General features: G+C 30.6%; 2 protein-coding genes across 2 annotated transcripts; both read right to left on the bottom strand.

Annotated features, from left to right (window-relative positions):
* Positions 1-4964: 4964 nt before the first annotated feature.
* Positions 4965-8816, bottom strand: LOC124420612. Its single transcript, XM_046954073.1, has 2 exons — positions 8606-8816; positions 4965-8554 (listed from the first exon to the last, which is right to left on the bottom strand). The coding sequence occupies exons 1-2, from the start codon at positions 8814-8816 to the stop codon at positions 4965-4967; spliced, it is 3801 nt and encodes a 1266-aa protein (XP_046810029.1).
* Positions 8817-9161: 345 nt separating this feature from the next.
* Positions 9162-10484, bottom strand: LOC124420611 (vicilin-like seed storage protein At2g18540). The gene has a single exon (XM_046954072.1). The coding sequence runs from the start codon at positions 10482-10484 to the stop codon at positions 9162-9164; it is 1323 nt and encodes a 440-aa protein (XP_046810028.1).
* Between the last annotated feature and the right edge of the window lie 16772 nt (positions 10485-27256).

The following is a 27256-nucleotide window of genomic DNA, read 5'->3' as shown; positions in this document are numbered from 1 at the left end:
CGAAAATGTACCAGAGAAAAGTTATTTTTTCAATTAACAATGCTAAGTGTAACTTTTTCAGTATCTATTTGGTTAAGAGATATTAGGTTACCGAATTTAATCTTTTTTATCCCTTAAAAATTTGAATTTCTAAAAATCCCTTCTTAGTAGATCAAGTGTTTTTTTGCAGATCAGTAGGTCAGTATTTTGGCTTTCCGGTTGATATTACAGAGTAATTACTATTTTGTATACATTTAATGTAAATCTTAAATGAAAAATATTCTTTGCTTTACATTTTCGAATGCTAGAGTGCAAAATAAAACATGCAAGTTTACGAAATTCCCAGTTGATAGAGGCAGTAAAGTGTTTGCCTTCTCGCTTCTATTAGAGGGCTGATAGAAGGCTTACTTAAAAATGCCTATTAAACGGTCTTCCGGTATAGGCCTATTAGAAAATCTTTCGAAATTTTTGCAATCGGTCTATTTTTGGAGCTCGCCGCCCTACAAAGGGACCCGAAAATATCACTTTGTAGCTTATAATTTTGTTAATTATAATACTATCTATAATGTTTATAAGTCTAAACCTTTATGCCGATTTTCATAACGTTTAGACCTTATTTGACCCTAGTTCAATTTAAAGTTTAATTTCAGAAAAACTCTCACCTCTAATCACTAGTATTATGATAAAATTTGGCACAAATAAGAATTAAAAGCACATGCTAGAATTTTATGAGGATCGGATTTTCTATTGCACTTTTCTATTTCTTTTGATTTGTTGAAGTGTGTGTATCATATATTTCCAAAATATATATTTTATAACCTAAAAAAATCAGAAGAAAAATCTGTCACATACGATGTGTCACGATATTAAAAAATGTTCATTATAAAATTATATTATTTTTTTCTTTAAAAATTATGGTTTTCTAATGAAAAATATGTCTTAACGGGCTGCCACTACAGTTTTGCAACTTTGGAATACATAAAATTTTTAGATTTGGAAATACTTAATATGCTAATGCGGTGCTATTTTTTTAAAATACTTCAAATCAGTAATAAAAGACAGATACTTTTTATACATCAATATAGTGTAGTGACCGGTTATTGCAATTTGCCACCCTGAGAAGTTCAATATCTACCCCTATTTTTTTTAAATTGATCGTCATAGTTATGTTAAACTATAGGGCAGATTCTTTCTTTTTAAATTTAAAATAAAGTTAGTAGGAATTATGCCTTTTTATTCCCCATCAATGGTAACCCCATTTACTTTTTGACAAATGGCAATTCTTTTGATCAGTTATTGCCAACTATAAGGATTCATTTGGCTGGCAATACTGTTTTGTGGATCTTATCCTTTTTTATACCCACCATCAAAAATGATGGGGGTATATTGATTTTGTCATTCCGTGTGTAACACATCGAAATATTGCTCTAAGACCCCATAAAGTATATATATTCTGGGACCTCGTAAGATTCTAAGACGATCTAGCTATGTCCGTCCGTCTGTCCGTCTGTCTGTTGTTGGCACGAAAGCGTCCACAAAATAAGAGATATTGAGATGAAATTTTCCCAAAATATATTTTATTTATCAGAAATGTTTGGTATTGAAAATGGGCAAAATCGGTCAACGATTTCTCATAGCCAAAATACAACTGTACCCCCCGGAATATTGTACAAAGAGCTTCAAATATTCACAAATTCGTTGTTTATGAAGCAAATACCACAAAATTTCGCATAGGACAGTTTTTTGATGTCTGCAAAATAATTCTGCATTATGGCGGACATAGGACCATAATTGGCCCTACCCCCCATATAAGGTCCCCTTTCGAAAATTACTTTAACGCTCATTACTGGTTTTAAAATACGAGTATAGCGATGAAATTTCAAAGAAGTAAGTTTTATACGATTAAAAATCTCTCTATCAAATTTTATGTGGATCGGTCCATAATTGACCCTACCCCCCATATAAAGTCCTTCATAAAATTTATTTAATGCTCATTACTGGCTTAAAAATAGGATTATAGCAATGAAATTACACAAAAGTAAGATTTATACAAGTCAAAATTTACAAAATTTTATGTGGATCGGTCCATAATTGGCCCTAACCCCATATAAGGTCCCCTTCAGAAAACGTCTTTAACGTTAATTGTGTGCGTAAAAACAAGAATATAGCAAAGAAATTTGACATAAGTATGTATCTTAGGAACCAAAACTTTTCCACCAAATTATATGTGGATCGGTCTATAATTGACCCTTCCCCACATATAAAGTCCCCTCCATAAAATTACTTTAACGCTCATTACTACCTTAAAAATACTAGTATAGCAATGCAATTTCACAGAAGTAAGTTTTTACAAGCCCAAATCTCCTTACCAAATTTTTTGTGGATCGGTCCGTAATTGACCCTACCCCCCACATAAGGTCCCCATCAGAAAAATATTTTAAGGCCCATTACTCGCTGACTCAATTAAATTAATTGCTAGCCAAAATCTCTTAACCAAATTGTATGTGGATCGGTCCATAATTGACCCTGCTCTCATATAAGATTCACATAAAAGTTTATAATGATCGGTCCCTAATTGTCCCTGCTCCTCATATTAGGCCCCTTTTATAAAATTATTTTAACGCCCATTAGTGGCTAACTGTGACGTAATCTAAATTCAAATACAAAATTCAACATGAACAAGTTCTTTGAAAACATTAATCTCTATACAAATGTGTACGTAAATCGGTCCAACGATCATTAATTGCAAATAATATAACTGTATAGCAATGAAATTTGGCATAAACAAGTTTCATAAGAATTTAAAAATCTCTGCCAATTTGTATGCTGATCGGTCCAAATATCGCCCATATAAGGTCCCTCGAAAAAGTAACATAACAATTTTTTTAGAACATAAATATATATTTATGAGAATCGGTCTATAAACCTACCTTCCCCGTAGAAATTACTCTAAAGCTCATAACTGGCTTTAAAATAACTGAAATAACAATGAAATTCGATATAAACAATATTTATGAGACGGAAATCTCTCTATCAAAGTGATGATCGGTCCCTAATTGACCCTACCCCCATATTAGATCCTCTTTATAAATTACTTTAACGCCCATTACTGGCAACAAAAATAACTGTACTATGACGAAATTTAACATGACTAGTTCTATGGAAACATTAATCTATACAACAATTTGTTCGATTATCGGTCCATAAGTAACCCAATTCCCCATATAAGCTCTCCTACATAATATAATTTTAAGGCTCGTTAACAGCAAAAAATATAACTCTACAGCGATGAAGTTCGACAAACAAGTTTAATAGAAACTTAAATATATATACCAAATTGCATGCTGATCGGCCAAAAACTGAATATATATCGTCCATATAAGGTTCTCTCCAGAAAATTACTTTTTCGCTCAATAAATAACTAAAATATGGCGATGAAATTCAACATAATAAAATGTTATGATAAAATTGTCCTTATCCTTCATACATATAAGGCCCCTTCAGAAAATTAAATTAACGTTCAAGAAATAAATAAACAAAATAAAAATTTTCATTATAAATACTTTTTTATTATTATTTTTAAAAATTTAAAAAAATTTAAAAAAAATATAATAAAAATAATTAATTCTAATTATATAATATTAATACTATAAGTAATATATATACCTATGATATATTCTACTATAATGCTTTACTGGTAATAATATTAATAATACTATAAGTAATATATACATAATATACAATGCTTTAGTATTATTAATAATTATGTTATAAACTTTACTAATATTCGCTAAAAAAATTAAAACAATTAAAACGTAACATTTTGTTTATATTTATTAACAAATAATTCTTATTATTACTAATATAATATTAACTTCTTAACACTAAATTCGTAACAATTTATCAAAGGTTTATAACACAAAATTTTTTTATAAAACTTTAATTAATTATTATGAATAAAGTAAAAATATAAAAAAAAACCTTATAGTTAATTTACAAATATTTTTATTTATTTAATTTTGTATTCCTATTACAATTCCGTCGTGGTGACTGTGTATTGTAGGATATGTCCTAATTGTTATATTTTGTTCCGTCATGTTGGTAAATGCCCAATCTATCTGTGTTCCATGATTTGTTGTTGTATGATCTTTGTTTAAAAGAGATACAAATCCCATGGCATTCAGCACATTTTCAGTTTTGTAATTAGAAGTTTTACGGCATAAATTGAAATCTCCAACCAACAAAATTTTACTGTTCTCTGCACAAAATCGACTCCTTAATTTATTAATACCTTGAACCAACAATTGTTTAAATACGCTTTCAGGAAATTCTATATTTTTATATAAAATTAATATATAGAAATCCTTATATCGAAAGACAATATATTGAAATGTATGATTATTTTGCCTGTGATCTTTTTTAAATATAAATTCTGCTTCAGGAAATTTTATGCTTTTAATATAGGAAATTATACCTTTTCTACTTCTATATCTCTCATCAACGTTTGTATTTGAATCTAGACGACAGAGAACTGAAAAGTCAGGAATTGTATGAACTTCTTCTGGAAAAGACCAAGTTTCAACTAAACATATAATGTCACAACTTAAGATAGAGTTATCTGTAGTAACATCTTGGTAATGAGCCTGTAAACTTTGAATATTTTGATAAAATATTTTAAGCTCATATGTATTACTAAAGATGAACTGGTGATTTAGTCGCAACCTTTCAAGCTCTAATTTTACTGGATCATTATCTTCAAATGGTCTTGGTGGGTTGAAATTTTCCATTATATACAATCCTGATGCTGACGTTGCTCTACTGCATGCAACGTATAATGCTGACCTTAACATTCTACCTCGTGTATGAACAACAACCTTGGAATAAGTGGCTCCTTGACTTTTGTGTATAGTAATTCCTTCTCCTACTACTAAAGGGAATTGTTTTCTCTCAATAGTAATTTGGCGATTTTGTTTATATTGGAAGGTTCATACACACTTTTCAATAGGCGTCCAAAGTGGTTCCGTAGCATGTGGTTTCTTACGACGAGCTTCAATACCAACGTTTTCGTCTGAAAAGAGCATCCAGAGTGTAATTGGATTTCGAGACTCATGTACATCTATAGCCATTAAAACGCCGGAAGCTCCATTAACAAGACCATCGTTGGTATTGACATTAACAGTCATCATATACTTTGCAGTTATCTTTAATTTTAATTCAAGACATAAACCTTGAGTTTCTGAAGTTTTCATGTTTCGAAAATGAACTGAGTTCAATAAACTTCTTTTGCGTTCAACAGATAAGCTGTCTGATTTTACTATATCAAATGACTTTGCAGTAAATTCCTCAGATGTTATTCTTCCTAATCGAAAATTATTATGTAGTTCAGCTTCAGCATTAGACACAAACAGATGAACTGCATCGGATGGTATGTTATCACTGGAAGTTACAACTCTAGATTGAATAAGTTCTATATTTGCAGTTGTCATTTCTCCAACAGCCATATTATTTAATGCTTGTGCAAAACTGAAATCTTCCCTTTGTCGCATTATTTCAGTGAGTTCATAAAACCTAAATAAATCCCATAGTGCTCCTCCGACAATGGTGCCATATGGATTTGAAGAATTTGAACTAAAAATCCATTTATCTCCAACAGGTGGAAGCTGTTTAAGTTCTCCCAATACTAAAATTGATATTCCACCAAATGGTTGAGTAGTCTTGAAAATCTGTTTTAGTCTTGAATCAAGATACCCTAACATTCGTGAGCCGACCATTGATATCTCATCAATTATAATAAGTTTTAAATGCATAAATTTTGTAACCAATGAGTTTACCAAATCGCTACTTAAAGGTCGAACGTCACCGGAATATTGGTTTATTGGTAAAGAGAATAGTGAATGTAGTGTATATCCTCCAATACCAAAAGCAGCCTTTCCAGTTGGTGCCGTTAATAACACCTTTGGTAATTCTGGATTTGCCCCAGGAATGTTATTTAATCTATGTGTAACAGATTGATAGATTGTTTTAATTAAACGGCTTTTTCCTACACCAGCTCCTCCACCAACATATTCATAGAAACACACATTTTCCATTACATTTTGCAATAAATGCTGAAGATACATACGTTGTTTATAGTTTAGACTACATATTGATGTTTTTAAGTCAAGTTCGCTGATCAATGCTGGTAAACGAATTAAATGGATATCTTGGTTATGGTCATTATTGTCGTTATGGATATTATTATCAACATTAATAATATTAATATTGTTATCGATTTCCGGAACAGCTAACGCCCTAAACTCATCATCTAATAATTGAGTTGCCGATGAGTAGTCATCGTTATTATTATTAATGTCATTAATCTCCGAATGAACTTGTTGAATAATTTCATCTAGTTCACCTTCTTTAAAAATTTCAAACTGTATTCTATTTTGCTCAATCGTTGTTTTATGGATGGTGCAAGTTAGTTCATTATCATTTTCTAAAAGCTCTTCACGTTCATTTCTCCATGGCAAGTAAAGCATGGTTAATGATCGGAAATAATCAGATCTAGCTACTTCCACATTAAATGATGGAAATCGTATAATTGCAGGATGTGCTCTTTTCGACACATACCCTGAATTATTTCGTAAACGAAGAGGAATACCAACTTCATCGGAATTGTCGATATCGCTTTCAATGTAATCGTCCTCTCCTTCTTGATAGCGAGTATTACGAATTGATTTTGAAAATTTGTAAAATGCCGCAAAATATGCCAAACATATATTATTTAATATATCCGGACGTTGAACATAATAATCAAGAATGTTAGTTTGAAAAATCTCTGTAGACTCAGATGAAAGTTTTTCTAGTTCCTGTCTAGATTTTATTATGCGGACTCTTTTTTCCGGGATAAATGTGTTAATATAAACCTCTGGACTAATACACTGGGACAAATGCATGCCTAAAATATTATAGGAAGCTTCTTGAGCTGAAACTTCAGATGCGGAGATGAATTTATTACCAATGTGCTGGAGTCTTTGCTTTACTGTAAAATTTCCAGCTCTAATCTCTTCCATCACTTCTTGCAATATTTTAGAAACTCCCCTGTTAGATTTATTAATATAGTTAACTATATAACTAACACATGCATACGCGTCTATTACAAACTGGATATCCATATTTGCCCGCTGCATAGTTAATATTTTGGAATTAAAAGCATTAATAAATCTATCTTTGAAAGATCTCTTTAAAAATATTTTTGGTTGTTTTAATGATGACCTCAATGCCAATATATAATCATCATAAGAAATATTTATTCGCTCATTGGACAAAAATCTTTCAAAAGAATTGATTTGCTCTTCTTCCATACTGGATAACTTAGCATTAAGCAAATCTTGAATATTTTCAAAATTGTTAATATGTCTTTTAATATCGTCTGCATTTGTGTCTTCGGGTAGGGGTAGCAAAATTTCTGTATTTGGTAAAGGAGGATGTGGTATTCCAAATCTGCAAATTTTTCTACCACGAATTTCTCGTTGACACGATCTACTATGATTATGCTCTTGATATACAATAAAATCTTTTACTTCGTCTTTAGAAGAGTCCGTGCTTATGAACCTGTCAATAAAACTAATTACGTCAGGAAATGAATTATGATTAGTTATATCTAATTGAGGAGAATTTTCAATCCAATATATTCCATGAACATGGGGAGAACCTCTTTGTTGAAATTGTATCCTCCAATAAAATTTAATAACTTTGAATTCGTCGAAAATTCCACCGTTAACTTTGAAGTGTTTGAACAAATGACGTATACGTTGATCAAAATATCGAGAGCAGGTTATAGGATCAGTACGAATTAGATTATACTTTTCTTGTGTAGTGTAATTTGTAGCCTCTTCTTCTGTTATAGTTTTATTTTCAACTATTTTTGCCAAAATTACTATCAGTTCCGGCCACTGAGATTCTGCTGCTGATAATGTTATAAAAAAAGTTGGTAAACCAAATTGTCTTATCATTGCCAGTACTTTTTTCTTCTCACCTTCCCAATGTGCTGGCGATGACCGAATTCCTCTAAGAATATGATAACCTTCATCATGTTGGATTAGATTTTGGACGAAATTATCATCTAATACGTCTCTAGCCGTGTAACTTGTGTGCCCGATTTTTTTTCTTAGACATGTAGATATATTGCTCTTAATTCTGGATAATTCCAGTTTTTTGTAAGAGTACAACACTTTGTCGACACGAGCACATCGCCTGTCATAACGTCTAGCTCCTGATTTTATAACCTTTTCAATAGTGGCAGTACAAGTTCGTTTTACACCACAATATATAGAAGGATATGATAGTTCTTCAGAGTCTTTGTCTAAAATCATGTCCAAGGGACGTTGGCCTTCTCCTGGTGCAATTGAAATTCTATTGAGTGGAAGATTTTCCACTGGGTCACTATCAATTAAAGTCTCTTGAGGATTTAATTCAGTGATATTGTCTGTCTGAGAATTGCCTTCAATTAATTGTTGAACTAATTCTTGATCCTCTGCATTTGAAATAAATGGAACTTCTTCACTTGAACCAATACTAGTTAACCATTGTTCTGAAATTGTGATACCATGTTATTTAAATAAATCAGAATTAACTAAATAACGAGCAGCTGCTAAAATTTTAGCAGGTCTAATAGTCTCCGTCATAAAGCTGTGATTATATTCCAATCTTCGTTTAAGGTGAACCTGAATAACTTCAGTTTGGTCGAAGGTTCTTGGCAAAACATCTACTGTTTTGCATAATGAAATGGGAATATTTACAACAGCTCCTCTTACTGCACATTGGCGATTGTAACCCAAAGAAACTACTCTCATAAATGGTATTCTTGGAGCAACAAACCGCTCTTCTAAAGGCGTTAAATTTTTTAATTCCTCAGGAATTGTAGGAAAGTGCAAGCCCTTAGAAAGGCATATCGTTGGAATTTTACCACTATTAGAAATTTTATAACACGTATTGCAAAATTTATAAATATTGTCTTCGGATGGAAAAATTTCGGACAGAAAAAATACTTCGGATAAATTAGAGAAACGTCTTAGAAGAAGATTTTTGTTTAAAGTTCTAATTTGGTTAGGAAACCAAAGACCACCACAACATACATAGATATCAGTTGGTCCTTTCTTTACGTTAACATTAAAATCCTGCAACATTCTATTACTATGTCATTGCGAATCTAATAGTAGGTTATTGAGTCTTAACTCAGGAGAAATATTGTCTCGATTTTCCCTATTTCTTGAAGCTTGTCTAACATTTTGCTTTGCTCGATTCTCGGGGTTTATTCTGTGTAATCTCACACGGCAATTTCTAAGGCGATTTAAATCGTGCTCTTGTGTTCGAGCTAGATGACGAGCTTCACGACGTTGTGTTGTATTACGAGTTTGTTCTAGAGTCCGGTAGTCAATGTTTAGTCTTGCTGATCTTCTTCTCATTGTATTTATGTTTTGTTCCAAAGAGCGGTATACAAAATTGGACCTTCTATTAGAATGAGAAATCATATCGCGTTGTCGTTCGGATTCTCGATAAATAGGGTCTTCACGGCGCTCAGCGTGCTCTCTTGTATTTCTTATTTGTTCAAGAGCACGTTGTTCAGGATCAGACCTACGTATCGAATGTTGCAACGCATCTCTTTCTCGTTCAATCTGCCTATAATTTTCATTTCTTCGGCGAATAGAATGCTCCAATGTATTCCTTTCTTGCTCAATTTCACGTTGAGATAAAATTGATCGTCTAGTATAATGTTGCAGTGCGTCCCGTTCGCGTTCAATTTGCCTGTATTCGGTATTCTCCCGGCGAATTGCATGCTCTTGAGTATTCCGTTGTTGTTCGATTTCTCGTATGGGCAAAATTGATCGACGAATAGAATGTTGCAGTGCGTCTCGTTCACGTTCAATTTGCCTGTATTCGATATTCTCCCGGCGAATTGCATGCTCTTGAGTATTACGTTGTTGTTCAATTTCCCGTATGGGCAAAATTGATCGACGAATGGAATGTTGCAGTGCGTCTCGTTCACGTTCAATTTGCCTGTATTCGATATTCTCCTGGCGAATTGCATGCTCTTGAGTATTACGTTGTTGTTCAATTTCCCGTATGGGCAAAATTGATCGACGAATGGAATGTTGCAGTGCGTCTCGTTCACGTTCATTTTGTCTATATTCTTGCGATTCTCGACGAATAGCGTGTTCCAGTGTATTCCGTTCGTGTTCACCTTGTCGGTAACTAATATCTTCACGACGTCTGGCATGTTCCTGTGAATCTCGTCTTCTTTCAGCACTTCGTAGCAGTGGATTACACCTTCTTCTAGATGAACGAGCAATGCTATCCCGTTCCCTTTCGTTTTCACGATATTCTTCGTTTCGTCTTCTAGCTGCTAAAAGTTGAGAGTTTCTAAGTCTGTCAGAATCTAAATTTTGTTCACGGAAGCTCCTAACTGATGCTATGTTTGATTGAATACGTTGTTGAGTCGATTGCTTACGTAGACGTGGCATTTTATATGTTTTGTTTTTATAACAATATCTTTAAAACAGAAAAATCTTACCAAAAATACTATTTTATATGAACTATTTTAAAATATACTATTTAACACTATTATTTGTATACACAATTTTCAAACTATTAAGTTAATATATAAAATAATCACTATAATATAATACTTTTTATGTCCACACTTGCGAGTTATTAGTTTGGCTTAGCACAAATTTTTACGTCCTTCTTTGATAAATTAAGAAAAGGAAATGATCCGTTTTTAATTTTTTTAGCATATTTATAGGCTAGTTTATAAATAAAATACCTGTTATTTTATTGACAATAAAAATAATATTTAAAGATTTCAAAAACTATGATTATTATTTTACCTGTTAAAGTCCTTTAAATATGAATGTTTGTTACCTGACGTAATTTATCAAAACAATATCCTATTGGACGAAAATATAAAATTATGTAACCCATTAAAGTCCTTTAAGCATAAAAGAAAATTGATTTACCTGACATGTTTAAAAAAATATTTTTTTGATGAATAAATATGGATCCTTTTGGACTATTCTAAGATAAGTACCAGTATACACACATAGGTAAACAAATATACTGATATACTTAATTTTAGAAACAGTTATTTTTAAGCAATTTTGAATTAGTGTACTGATATACTTAATTTTAGAAACAGTTATTTTTAAGCAATTTTGAATTAGTGTTATTTAATTGATAACGATTATTATATTTTCGTACCCTTTTACGGTCCATATATAAGACATAGAGCATAGATTTGATGGTGGGTATATTAGATTCGGCACAGCCAAATATAAAACTCTTACTTGTTTTTTACTTGTTTTCTTTTGGACTGTCATTTTCTATACGTGTTTCTTTTTAACTTAACTTTCTTAAAAGTTAACGGTAAGACGGCATGATGCAATAATGGTTTTGGATGCTATGGAAAATTTTAGAAGCGTCACTCACCGGTTAACAACGAATCAGTCAAGATGGATTGCTCGGAGAAAAAAAAATAAGCTAAAGTAAAAAAAAAACATAACAAAAAAAAATCCAAATCAGTTGATATTAAATTGAAATTAAAAGAAAAGTCATTGAATTTATAAAAAAGACATTAGTTAAAGCAAAGAAATGAAACGAGTTTAATCGAGAAAAATTAAACAGAGTTTGTGAAATGTAATTTATAAAAAAATATATTAACTTTCATTGACCGAAATTATTTAAATCAAGAAGAATGGAAAGTTGGCTGATACCAGAAAATCACGTGGGTCCGCCTGGACAATTGTTATACCCAACACGCCATCCAAAATTACAGTACAACTAACAAAACCTAACTTGAAAAATTTTTTTTTAAATAAAAAAAAAACGCGTGAGTAATATAAAAAAAGAAATAAAAATTATTCTTCAAATTTAATATAAAAAAAAACAACTTAAGTAATTCCTGGAACTAAATTTCTACAAGTTTTCAGTGCCCACCACCCCTAGTTGGCCTTAGTATTCCATAGTCAATTATAGTAATTACTAATTCACCTAATCTTCTTTGATATATTTCAAATTCTAACTACATTCATTATTATTGGCTAATTAAGAAATTAATAATTAATTTAATCTTAAAATTAACTATATTTTTTTTTCTTTCAAAATTATTGTTTAAAATTAATTATTAAATAGATACGATATTCAGTCAACTCAAGCATAAAAAATGTATATATATTCCATAAAAAAAATAATAGTAATAATTAACTAAATGCATACCCTCCTAAAATAACGTGACTCTCAATATTAATCTGATCACTTATTTTTTTTCAAAATTCATTCTTTTTATAAATATTAAAATTATTGATAAAAAAAATATTATCCATTTTATAAATAATATTAATATTTATAATACTAATCTATTTAATAAATAACTAAATTCTAACTTAACTCTAATTTATATATTTAATAATAATATCCCCTTTGAGCAGTAACAAAAATAAATATCTAACCCTCCAAAGTGGGGCAGAATGGCAATTTTTTGGAAATAAATCTGGCATTTCTAAACGGCTGATCCGATCGGGATAAAATTTGGCGTGAGCATAGCCAAGGAGTATTCGAGTTTAATTTTTGAAGATGAACCCCGCAGATGCCCCAGGGACGGAGCTGTGGCGGCTCAAAGTGGGGTACCTACGACATGTAAAATTTTTAAACTCGTGCCATTTTTTTGTTTTTCACCCAAATACAAAGATTTTCTGAAAGCGCTCGACGAGATCTTGAAAAACCATGCTTGGACATACTACTTATCTCTTATAATATCCGAGTTATAGGCATTTAAAAATTTAGTGATACAAAATTTACCATACCTTGGTCCACCTTTTTTTGAATACCGGGCGTAATTTTGGACCAAAAATTTCAGATCAATATCATTTACAGATCCAAAAATATACGTTTTTTAATTTAAAAATTCAAAAAATTTTAGATTTTTGCCGTTTTTTTGCCCAAAATGTGTTTTAACTTTTTTATTAATAAAATAAAATTTTCTTTAAGAACATATAACAATAGTTTTCTAAAAGGTATCTTTACGCAGAACGCTTTGGCGTAAAAAACTTGTCCTATTTTTGAAAATGTTGCCACTGTGTCCTTCCGAATATGACCTATTTTTTATCAAAACTTCAACTTTGGGCGACTAAAATCCCAAAGCTGGGATCAGAAAACTGAAAGCAGTTTTGGAAACCTCAATATGTTTTCTATTTACTCCAAAAGTATTTTCCCAGCCCTGAAAGAAATGTGGACCCTATGGACAAAAATGTAAAAAATCCCATTTTTTGGGATTTTTATTCCTATTTTTGGGAATTGCGGGATGCCCTTTGACCTTTTTATTATTTGAAATGACAAATTTAACAAGCGTTGATGATTTCATTGAGTTTTGTTCATAAATAAAGATTTTGTCATATATTATATATTTGTTAAATTTCTAAAACTATGCTTTATATCAAAATTTTAATAGGGTCGCAGATAGCTACAACAATTTAGTCCATATTTATCCCTTAATATCTTTTTTTAGTTAGATATGGAAATTCTCGGCCCTTTACAAAAAAATTTCAAGCCAATATCTCAATTACATTCAAAAATATGTTCATTTAAACCTGTATCCTTTAATTTCATATTTTTCATATTTAAGTATTAAATATGACAGAACATGTTTAAATTTTATATTTACCTATTTTCTATTTGTTTGCTTATCCTTATAATTGAAAGGTCCTATTATGCTTAAATTTTCAGAAATTTATAACTATTTTTTACCTCAATTTTTTCGACAGATCATTTCGTTCTGTTTCGTTTATGATCATGTAGGTAATAATATACAGGTAATGATAATTTCGATTCATTCATTAATAAGAAATATCAATGACTGAATTACAGGTTATAGTAATATAGTCCAAAATGTTAATAGGTAGACAGTTCGTAATTTTTTACTTTGGAATACCTGTATCGGAAATGACAAGAATTGGTATATAAGCATCATTAACAGCATCAAGAATTGTGTCAGACTTTTCAGAATACCATCTAAGGAAAATTCATAACTGTGATGTTGTCTTAATGTGTAAGTAGGGAATACAAGAATACAAACAAGCTTGTGGTAATCGGACATTAGCAGACTACAAAAGTGTATTTATGTCATCATTAGTGCCATTACGAATTCGTTCATATTCCCTTAATCCATCATCGTCAAGCATCGGAAATTCATTTGAAGTTATATGTATCAATACAACTCCGCGTTCAAAAAATTTTTGTAGACCCATTGGATTTGAATATATAAAGGAGTCAAAGAAAACAACAAAAGATTTAGTGGAATATTTAAAATATGAAATAAATGCACTGGAGCCCATTTGCATAACGTATCATATCAGCTAAGCTCAACATAAGTTTTTTTCGTGATTTTGAAATTACTTCAAAAATAACTGGAATCGACAAGGAGTTGCTTCGAAGAGTTAACACTATTTTAATGGCACTGAATAGTAAACATAAAATTAATAAAAATCGATTTGGAGAATATACATCTGAAGTTTCTAAATTACTTGTATCTCTGTATCCATGGAGGAAACTAACACCAACAGTACACAAAGTATTATGTCATGGTCAAATAATAATTGAATCGAATATTCTTCCACTTGGAGAGTTAACAGAAGAAGCCCAGGAAGCGAGGAATTGAGATTTTAAGCATGTTCAACTTTTCAGCTTAAGAAAATGCTCCAGGCAATCACAGAATGAAGATATTTTTAATAGTTTACTTCTATCTTCTGATCCTGTTCTGTCAACTATGCGAAAAAGATGGATTTGTTATGAAACTCTATCATCTCAAAACGAGGAAGATTTAAAGGACTTATATTACCTTATGGATATGTATACCGTTATGACAGATTATTTTATAGAAAATAAGTAGTGTTAGGAATTAACTATATAAGTAGGTTGTAAGAATTAATTGTATTATGTTTACGATAAACAGTTCAAATAAAAAAAGCTATTATACTAACTGATAAAATTGTATTAAATTGTGTTTTATATTTCGGTGGGCGGGAAAGGTGGTTTGTGTGGGGTGATTTAGGTGTTGTTGTGCGTGGCTCATAATAAAATTATATTTTTTATTGTATATACAATGTTATAGTCTTTAATAAAATAATTAACTAAATAATTTTTAAAAATTGTCCAAATATTTTATTCAACACCAAATGTATGTTCTGTCATACTTAATACTAAAATATGTAAAAGATGAAATTAAAGGACACAGGTTTAAATGAACATATTTTTGAATGTAATTGAGATATTGGCTTGAAATTTTTTGTAAAGGGTCGAGAATTTCCATATCTAACTAAAAAAGATATTAAGGGATAAATATGGACTAAATTGTTGTAGCTATCTGCGACCCTATTAAAATTTTGATATAAATCATAGTTTTAGAAATTTAACAAATATGTAATATAGGACAAAATATTTATTTATGAACAAAACTCAATGAAATCTTCAACGCTTGTTAAATTTTTCATTTCAAATAAGAAAATACAAAAAAATTAAAAAGGTCAAAGGGCATCCCGCAATTCCCAAAAATAGGAATGAAAATCCCAAAAATGGGATTTTTTACATTTTTGTCCATAGGGTCCACATTTCTTTCAGGGCTGGGAAAATACTTTTGGAGTAAATAGAAAACATATTGAGGTTTCCAAAACTGCTTTCAGTTTTCTGATCCCAGCTTTGGGATTTTAGAACATGTCGCCCAAAGTTGAAGTTTTGATAAAAAATAGGTCATATTCGGAAGGACGCAGTGGCAACATTTTCAAAAAATAGGACAAGTTTTTACGCCAAAGTGTTCTGCGTAAAGATACCTTTTAGAAAACTATAAAATTGTTATATGTTCTTAAAGAAAATTTTATTTTATTAATAAAAGAGTTAAGACACATTTTGGGCAAAAAAAACGGCAAAATCTAAAATTTTTTGAATTTTTAAATTAAAAAACGTATATTTTTGGATCTGTAAATGATATTGATTTGAAATTTTTTGTATATTATTGGAAATTTTGTTGTCTAACTAACAAGATTGAGTCCATTTGGTCCAAAATTACGCCCGGTATTCAAAAAAAGGCGGACCAAGGTATGGTAAATATTTTATCACTAAATTTCTAAATGCCTATAACTCGGATATTATAAGAGATAAGTAGCAAGATCTCAAGATCAAGATCTCGTCGAGCGCTTTCAGAAAATATAAAAATTGGGTGAAAAACAAAAAAATGGCACGAGTTTAAAAATTTTACATGTCGTAGGTACCCCACTTTGAGCCGCCACAGCTCCGTCCCTGGGGCATCTGCGGGGTTCATCTACAAAACTTAAACTCGAATACTCCTTGGCTACGCTCATGCCAAATTTTATCCCGATCGGATCAGCCGTTTAGAAATGCCAGATTTATTTCCAAAAAATTTCCATTCTGCCCCACTGTGCCCTCTAAGTCTAAAACTAATTCTCTTTGGTATACAAGAACGAGTTGAGGGTACTTATTTTTTTCAGCAAGCATCGAACTCTAGAAGGCCTTCCGGAATTTCGACGTAAAAATTGGTGAGTTACCCGAACATTTATAACTCTTTTCCATTATTTAAATTCTGTAATTTTTATCAAATTATTTTCTTATTATATACCATAAATCATAAATGGTTAAGAATTTCTTAAGGAAGACTTTATATTTATATTTATTAGTGCTCTTAGCTTTATTTATTTATAAATCAATGTCAGAAACATGTAAACTGAAAATCATCTAGAAGTTGTTAAATTTAAAAGTAATTTAAAATGAATAATTTCCTTCAATAAACGAAATAATGAATATTTAAAATGGCCTAACTGTGTTTAATGCTTTTCTAAAGGTTTGGTAATAGTTTAGATGTCTGTGTAGGGGTTCTAGAAAAACTATTTGGTCACTAGGACATAGGTTATGGTAGGGTTATGAGACCAACTTGTCAATAACACCTGACAAGGACTTTTACATTGGGTCAAATGTTAAGTGAATAATATAAGTCTTTTGTTATTAAATTTAAATTCTTTTCATAGTCATACTCGGGCTTTAGATTATAGGTATGATTATCCTGGTCCTTTTACTCTAATTGAATTTATGTCAACTAAAAAAAAAATAGGGAGTCTATAATAAAAAAATACTGTAAACAAATAGGATTTTGACTACAAGAGGACCGAACCCCCCATGCCCGACTGTTTGCTAGTCCTATCAATGGCTCCCGCAGTCCTCCTTGTATCAATGTCTCACCACTGAAGAGTGATCAAAATTTGCAATTTTGTTTGTGTACATTACAATAGTGGGACCCCGTTATTATGTATTTGTTAGATGTATAACTTGTTCGAAATGTATAAAGCGAAATCATACTTAACTTTGTAATTTGTTCTATGTCAATTAGAAAATTTTCAATAAAATATTATTCATATTTTCTCTGCTAAACTAAAAGGTTATTGGCCCAGAAAATTGAGATTTTTAAATACAATTTTAAATCTTATTAATTAAACGAAAAAAAAAACAAATAACTAGAATTAACGAATTTTGAAAATGGCGGTTAGTCAAATCGAGAAATTTGAAAAGCTTGTTGGTTCGGAGAATTGGCTAACATGGAGTTTTGCTATGGAAACGCAATTACGATTGGAAAACCTGTGGAAATATGTAGATGTTGTCTTGGAAAACTACAAACCTGAAGAAGATGAAAAAGCAAGATGCCCTGTAATTTTATCTTTGGATAAGACACTTTATGCCTATGTTAGAGGTTGCGAAAAGACATGCCATGTATGGAAAGCTCTTAAGGATTTTTCCAGGATTCAGGTTTGGACAGAAAAGTCGGCTTGTTACAAAAGCTATGCTCAATTCAATTGGAAGATTGTTCTTCAATTGAATCACAATCTTCAATTGTATCACAAATTGTAATTGCATCTCAAAAATTGGGATCAATTGGTTTTGTTGCAGATGATTAATGGTTGGGTTGAAATAAATATTTGTGGAGAATATGGTAAATATGTAATCCCAGTTAAAAACGTGTTATATGTTCCAGATATAACGGAAAACTTATTATCAGTGAGTCAAATGTGTAGGGTGGTAATAGTGTTTGATAAGCATGGCGGAAATATTTTTGGTTAAAATGGACAAATGATTGCAAGTGCTATATGTGAAAACGGCATGTATAGGTTAAATACGCCAAAACCCCATCAAATTTAATGCCAGTGGCAAAGACTCAATGGAAATGTGGCATAAAAGTTTTGCACATCTCTATCACGATGTTTTAAAGCAGCTAAGCAATGGTATGGTAATTGGTTTGGATCTTAAGGTCATCCCTTTGAATAAAGAGTTATGCAAAGGATGTACCGGTGGTAAACAATGTAAAATTAAATTTCCCAACGAAGGAAATAGAGCTTAAAAAATTTTGGAGGTTGTACACACTGATGTCTCTGGACCCATGGAAGTAAAGTCGCTTGGTGATAATCGGTATTTTGTGACATTTGTGGATGATTTTTCACGCAAAATATTTATTTATTTTTTAAAAATAAATCTGACGTTTTTGAAAAATTTCAGGATTTCAAATATGTTGCAGAAAATCAAACAGAAAGCAAAATCAAAATACTAAGAAGCGACAATGGTACAGAATACATAAACAAAACATTTGAAACTGCATTAAATAAATGGGGTACTCAACATCAAAAATCACTACCATACAATCCTCAACAGAATGGATTTGCGGAACGTGTTAACAGAACATTAACCGAAATGGCAAGATCAATGTTGTGTGATGCAGAACTTCCGATGGAATTTTGGGCTGAAGCAGTGCAGACTGCTGCATATGTTGTCAACAGATCCCCACACAAACAATAAAAATGTACACCTCAAGAATTATGGTCAAAAAAGAAACCTAACGTAAGTCACTTTAAAATATTTGGATGTTTAGCTGTTTCACTTATACCTAAAGAAAAGCGCAAAAAAATGGGATTCAAAAACATTAAAGGTTACCGTATATATGATATAGATAAAAAGATAGTCGTAACATGTCGAGATTTTAAATTCGATGAAAATAAAAAAGCTTTTTATTTATTACAGAAAAAAGGAGAAGAATATTATTTTTTCAGTTGTGACAACACACAGAAGGAAAATGTATCTACGGATTCAAATAATATTGATGATGATAATAATTCCATCATAAGTTCATTATCATTTAATTCTATTATTGAGAATGAAGTGGGGGAATCTGAAGAATCTGACCAAGTAGAGGCAACTTACGATTCCAATAATATTATAAAACCTGTAGACTCAAGTGAAACTACAGATTGTCAAATTGTGGAAACTGAACGTTGTAATGAAGGTGCAATGGGGGAATCCATTCCAAGAAGAAGTGAAAGACTAGCCAATAAAGAAAAAACTTTTTGGAATTGGTTTAGCTATTGTGCTGAACTTTCTGAAGAACAACCAAATAGTATTGAAGAAGCTCTTTCATCAAGAGAAAACCAAAAGTGGCAAGAGGCTATCAACAGCGAGTTATCGTCCATAGAAGAGAACAAAACATGGATAGTAGTTCCAAAACCTGATAAATGCAATATAATTAAGACAAAATGGGTTTTTAAGAAGAAGAAGAAGGAACACAATGATTCTATTCGTTATAAAGCCAGACTTGTAGTTAAAGGTTTCACACAACGGAAGGGAATTGACTACGAAGAAACTTTTTCACCAGTTGTTCGATATACATCTATACGATACTCAATAGCTTTAGCTGTAAGATACAATTTGGAAATTGAACAAATGGATGCAGTTACTGTCTTTCTACAAGGTGATTTGGTGGAAAATGTTTATGTTGAAGCTCCATCAGTTGTGAAAGTTCCCAATGGACATGTTTTAAAGTTGCAGAAAGCACTTTATGGATTGAAACAAGCAAGTCATGTTTGGAATAACAAATTGTATTATGCTTTACAAAAGTTTATATAACGTTATAAACTTGATCCTTGCATTTATTATAGAATTGAAGGTAATAAAATTACTTTTATAGCTCTTTATGTAGATGACATGCTCCTATTTACGAACGATAATGATTTTAGTCAATTATTTAAAACAAAATTAATAGAAAATTTCAAAATGAAATTTTTAGGTGAAGCAAAACGATTTTTAGGAATGCGGATAATTAAAACTGATGAACGTATAACTCTGGATCGAGAAGAATATATTCTAAACATGCTAAAAAGATATGAAATGGAAAATTGTAATCCAATATCTACACCGATGGACCTTAATCAAAAATTTTCAAAATCCGAATGTAAAGATGGTACAATGAAAAATGTACCCTATCAACAAGCAATTGGTAGTTTATTATTTGCTGCTCAATGCACACGTCCTGATATAAGTCAAGCTGTAAATTTTTTAAGTAAATTTAATAAAGTTCCTTCCCGAATTCATTGGACAGCTGTGAAACGTATTTTTCGATATTTGAAAGCAACTGCTCATTACAAGTTACATTTTTATTCTAATGGTAATAATAATCTTATTTCGTACACAGATTCTAATTGGGGTAATGATTTGGAAGATCGAAGATCAGTTACTGGTTACGTTAATTTATTACAAAATGCAGCAATATCCTGGAATAGCAAACGACAGCCAACCATTGCATTATCTACAACTGAGGACGAATATATGTCGTTATCGGCAGCAGTATAAGAAATCATGTGGCTAAGAATGCTAGAAAATGAACTTAATTTTGAATTTAATGATCAAATTCCTACTAACGTATATTGTGACAACCAAAGTGCAATACACTTAGCCTCGAATGAAGTACATATATTATCCAAGAACCAAACATATTGATATAAGGCATCATTACATACGAGAAAATCGTCAGTCAAAACAAGTTTCGTTTATTAGAATATCTACAAATGATCAACTTGCTGATTTTTTGACTAAAAAAAGCATTTAAATTTTTGTAAACTTTTGGGATTGTTTTAAAGTAGATTTCGAGTGGGGGTGTTAGATTTATAACTTGTTACATTTTAACTTGTTCGAAATGTATAAAACGAAATCATACTTAACTTTGTAATTTGTTTTATGTCAATTAGAAAATTTTCAATAAAATATTCATATTTTCTCTGCTAAACTAAAAGTATTTACTAGCATACTCTGGGTGCTTCGCTACCCTAACTTAAATTAAATACATACATACTTTTATAGAAAATTTAATTTGATTAAACATTTTTTTAAATTTAAATTTTTTTAAATTTAAATGAAAGAGTCCCAAAAGTCCCTTTCAGTAGATTCTTCACTATGTTGCGAGGGTGGTAAGGTACTGCTTAACGTCCTCCGCCGTGTCTAAGTGTCAATGAAATATTTGTTTGTGTGACAGTATAGATTGTAGTTAGTTGATGGTTAGTACTTAAATTTGGTTAGGTTGTTTTGTTTGTTAGTTGTTGTTAGTCCTGAAAAAAAATAAATAAAACATTAGTAGAGAAAACAAATAATGAACTGGAACGATACTTACATCCTGGGAACCTGGGAAAACATATTATTAATGAAATATGTGTTTTGTTTACTTACCATGTGTCTAAGTTTCAATGAAATATTTGTTTGTGTGACAGTATAGATTGTAGTGTTGTATAGTACGAGGATTTATTAATAGTTGGCAACTCGAAAGAGATGCGTAGAAAAATAAATAAAGCTAGCGGTTTGAATTCAAAATAGTAATAATTATAAATTTGAATGAAATCTTCTTAGTTGCTAAAAAAAACTGATAGCCTGGTAGGTGATAGGATCGAAATAGAGGAAAATATGAAGAAATTATAAGGGTCATGGGAAAAATTAATAAATATAAGGTTTCAGGGCAGGAAGAAAGTGGAGTAAATATAAAATATATAAAATTTTAGGTAGATATGTTTGGAAATTTATAGAAAAGATGAAGAATTGGAGGGAATTAATATTCACATAATGTGAATTTGAAACCGGTTTAATAAATAAATAAATACCGTAATTATTTGAAGATATAAAAGTGAAGTTTTAGCATGTTTAGGGTCATTTCTTTTGAGTAAATGTGAAAGCAAGTTGTTTCGCAGTGTGTCTAAATGCATAAGCCAATGAGTAGTAAAAAAAGAATATAGTCAATTTATGAACATTTATAAAAATAAGCCAACGAAAAGAAAAATATATAACTACATTATAAAAGAAAAGTTATTAAGCGTGATAGTGCCTTGGGTCGAAGATATTTTTTTGCGTTTGTTTAAATTTTTTTTTTTAATTCATAACTCGTGAGTACTTAGAAAAGATAAATCTAAAGGTGGAATATAAAAAAAGAAAATGTTTTCCTATTAGCTGACGGATCCCAATACGTTCTGAAGGCTACAAACAAAGTGAACGCCAGAGTATTAATTGGAGAAGTCAGGGGTAGGCTATATATTTATATGCCATATGATATTCCGTGCGTAGTTTTGATACTGGGATGCCAATATTTATACTGGGAGACCCTGAGCAAGAACGCGTTGTAACATCAAGGATTCAACATTATTCTACTATATCAAAGATAAGTAATTTATTTAAGACACCAGTGATTTCTAGCGAAACAAAGATTTTATTATTAAAGCCAAGCAATAAGGGTTACTACAAAATATAAAATTTTTAGAATAAGTTATATTATAAGTTAGAATAAGTTGTGTGAGAAAATATTTGATGTAGTGTAATCGTTCAGTGTATATTTTTTAAGATAGGAAACAAACCTCCACAGCCATTTCTGATTTAGTTTAAATTATATAAAAAAAGGAAACAAAAAGTGTATAGAAAAATAATTTAACAGGAGTATAAATAAGTGTATTTTTTACGTACCTATAAGGGCACACGTTAGTTAATTTGTTAGTGGAATGAATTTAGTTTCGCCGTTGGAATAGACACATACATCCTCAGGGAGCTCCTTTAGGTGTTAGCTTAGTGTATAATCCTGTGAGGAAAAGTAAAAAAAAATAACTTGGGCTCTTTAAAATAGGGAAAATACATTTATCTATATATCAAAAAAAATATATGAAATTCAATTGGAAATTTTAAAAGATTTAAAGAAAAGAAAGTAACGGCTGGCAGGTTCCAATAGTAAATACGTGTATAATGGTTATGTACTAGCTGTAAGAGAAATATTAGGTTTGTTAAGTATAGAATGTATTAATGTGTTCAATAAATATCTTGATTAATGTTAGCGTATTGAGAAAAATGATGGTGTAAAATATTTAATTTTGGGGACTGTTGATAACAGAAAGGGCGTTGGAAGGCGGGTATAGGGGTCTGTATCTGTTAAGTGTAGATGGGATAGATAACAGACATGGATGGGATGGGCGATCGGAGTCCCACATCTGACTCCCTATTTGCTGGTGTTCCTGATTTTGAGTGGTAATTTTATTATGTTTTAATGTCACTGTTTTTTTATTTATTCTGTGCGGGCCTCGGTCCATTTGAGGGTTGAGAACACACCCCTGATAGAGTAGCCGCTGAGGATAGTAAGGCCGGTGTGGATGGGGGACCAGACAGAGATTCCGTAACAACCAAAGTCCCTACATTTTAAATTTTATTTTCAATATCGTAAAAATATCAAAAAGGGAAAAACGAAAAAGTACAAAAATCTTTCTCAATAAATTCTCATTTAATAAGGGCCGTGTGTTCCATTATAAACCATCTAACCAGTTAACCATTATAAAGAATCTAAAAGGTAACATTTGAAGAATAGAAAAGTACCAAATAGTTCCCACATACAGAATATTATTCAGTCAAGGTCATGTATGTTAAAATTAATGTTCCTAGGTTGAATATTTTAGAAAATTAAAAAAGTACTATTTATGAGATAAAAAGTTCACTCTTAAATAATCTTATTCAATGAGGACCATGTATTTTTAATAATCATGTGTTGAATTTATATTAAAGAACATACAAAGAGTATCATTTGAAGAAAGAAAAAGTACCAAAAGTGGAATAAATTTTACCTAAGTGGAAAGTACTAATAAAGAATAAAATTTTTCCCCTTTTCGCTTAGTAATATTCTTTTTCGGGAATTAAGTTTACAAAATATTCCGTATTTAGATCTATATATCACAGATAAAACTCAAACAATGCAAATCTGCCTTCATTTGTTCCAGAAAAAAAAGTGATTTAAAAAAATTCCAAACAATTTACTCAAATATGGTTTTATATAGGCTCTGGTACTAAAATAACATACCAACAGTTTATTTTGTGTGAGTAAATAAACTACTTTTTAAAATTTAAAAAAATATTGGCTCAATGCGTTTGAATAAAATTAAATTTCCCTTTTTGGTACTTTTTTCACCAGTGAAATGCAAAAATTTTATTAATATAAATATTATCCTTAATTTAATAGGAATAGTTAAAAAAAACCGAAAAAGTTTTCTTATTGTTCTAAAAAAAAGTACCATAAATACAGTTTTCTATCTTTTACACCCAAAAAGGACTGAATTTTAAAAAAGGACGAAACAGGTGTCTCATAATTTTGGGAGATGTTACTGAAATATTTATAAAATTGTATTATGTTAATTAGTTCAAAAGTTATTAAGGGCCAAAAAAGGTACCAAAAAAGGTACCTTTGTTGCACATTTTACCCCTTACAAGTACGAATTTAAAAAAAGTACCAGACACCCATCTGCTAATTTTAAGAGTAGATACAGGTGCATTTAAATTTTTTCTTGTATCACTAATATTGTGTAAGATTATTAAGAAAACCTGTTTTACCCGTTTTTCCCCTTTTTACCCGTAAATGTACAAATTTCCAAAAATTCCTCCTTAGTGGATCTACATAACCAAAAACACATCTACTGTCAAAATTTCATGATACTAGGTTCGGCCGTTTGGGCTGTGCGATGATGAATCAGTCAGTCAGTAACGCTACTCTTTTTTATATGTATATAGATGATACATGGATATGTTAATTAACCAAAAACAATGTTATATTAAAAAAATACAAAAATTGGTACAATTTTTATCTCGTAACGTCCGAATATTCAAAAAGAAGTAAAATTCATATTCTTATTTATTTTATTAAGTTATGATAAAAAAAATTGGTTGAAAAGAGAATGGGGTGTAACAAAATAAAGGTGCTGAACTTGAAAAAAGTTCCATTTTATAGGTTCTTACAGAATCCGGGCGTACATGCTTAATTTTACGTTCCTAGGTTCAATATTATAAAAATTTTAAAAAGTAGCTTTTGAAGAACGAAAAGTACCAAATGGTTCCCTCTTATAGTTTCTCACATAATCAAGGTTCTACATGCTTAATTTCATGTTCAAAATTATAGAAATTTAGAGGAACTTCTTCGTTCCTCTAAAAAGTTCTCTACATACTTAATTACATTATAAACATTTCAAAAAGTACCTTAAAAGAACGAAAAAGTTACAAAAATTAACTTTCATAGGTTCCCACATAATTCTATGTTTCTAGAGTTATAGAATAAAAAAATTCAAAATGTCCAGGTTAGAGAACGAAAAATTATCGTTTATATGTTTTTATTTATCCCGGTCTCTATGTGGTAAATTTACTTTTTCTAGATTCAATATTATAGAAAATTCAAGAAGTACCTTATGAGGAACGAAAGATATTAAAAGTCTAATTTTATAGGTCATAATTTAATCCAGTATCATTTCCCTAGGTTTTATATTAAAATAAGTAATTTAAAAAGTACCAGTCGAAGTGTTAATAGAATGTACATGAAATTAAGCATGTAGAACCCAGGCCCACAATTTTGGGGCATTTGTACCATCTTTTTATGTAATATCATTAAAATGGCGAATTTTTGCAATATTTGTATATTTTTCTCTTTTTTCCCAGAGATAAAACCAAAATTTGTTATTGGGATTTTATGTACCCTTTGGGGTATCTAAAAACAATATTTTTTGTTACAAGAATCTGTATTTAAACGTTCCACAGTGGGGCAGAATGGAAACTTTTTTGGAAATAAATCTGGCATTTCTAAACGGCTGATCCGATCAGGATAAAATTTGGCGTGAGCGTAGCCAAAGAGTATTCGAGTTTAAGTTTTGAAGATGAACCCCGCAGATGCCCCAGGGACGGAGCTGTGGCGGCTCAAAGTAGGGTACCTACGACATGTAAAATTTTTAAACTCGTGTCATTTTTTTGTTTTTCACCCAAATACAAGATTTTTATATTTTCTGAAAGCGCTCGACGAGATCTTGAAAAAACATGCTTGGACATACTACTTATAGGCATTTAAAAATTTAGTGATACAAAATTTACCATACCTTGGTCCGCCTTTTTTGAATACCGGGCGTAATTTTAGAACAAATGGACTCAATTTTTTCTTGTTAGTTAGACAACAAAATTTCCAATAATATACAAAATTTCAGATCAATATCATTTACAGATCCAAAAATATAATTTTTAATTTAAAAATTCAAAAAATTTTAGATTTTTGCCGTTTTTTTGCCCAAAATGTGTCTTAACTCTTTTATTAATAAAATAAAATTTTCTTTAAGAACATATAACAATTTAATAGTTTTCTAAAAGGTATCTTTACGCAGAACGCTTTGGTGTAAAAAACTTGTTTTATTTTTTGAAAATGTTGCCACAGCGTCCTTCCGAATATGACCTATTTGTTATCAAAACTTCAATTTTGGGCGACATGTTCTAAAATCCCAAAGCTGGGATCAGAAAACTGAAAGCAGTTTTGGAAACCTCAATATGTTTTCTATTTACTCCAAAAGTATTTTCCCAGCCCTGAAAGAAATGTGCACCCTATGGGCAAAAATGTAAAAAATCCCATTTTTGGGATTTTTATTCCTATTTTTGGGAATTGCGGGATGCCCTTTGACCTTTTCAATTTTTTTTGCATTTTCTTATTTGAAATGACAAATTTAACAAGCGTTGAAGATTTCATTGAGTTTTGTTCATAAATAAAGATTTTGTCATATATTACATATTTGTTAAATTTCTTAAACTATGATTTATATCAAAATTTTAATAGGGTCGCAGATAGCTACAACAATTTAGTCCATATTTATCCCTTAATATCTTTTTTTAGTTAGATATGGAAATTCTCGACCCTTTACAAAAAAATTCAAGCCAATATCTCAATTATATTCAAAAATATGTTCATTTAAACCTGTATCCTTTAATTTCATATTTTTCATATTTTAGTATTAAATATGACAGAACATGTTGAAATCTTATATTTACCTATTTTCTATTTGTTTGCTTATCCTTATAATTGAAAGGTCCTATTATGCTTAAATTTTCAGAAACTTAT

The sequence above is a fragment of the Lucilia cuprina genome, chromosome 6, assembly GCF_022045245.1.
Source record: "Lucilia cuprina isolate Lc7/37 chromosome 6, ASM2204524v1, whole genome shotgun sequence".
NCBI classification, from domain to species: Eukaryota; Metazoa; Arthropoda; class Insecta; order Diptera; family Calliphoridae; genus Lucilia; species Lucilia cuprina.
Note: the sequence above shows the minus strand (reverse complement) of the source record. Positions and strands in the feature narration are given on the sequence as shown.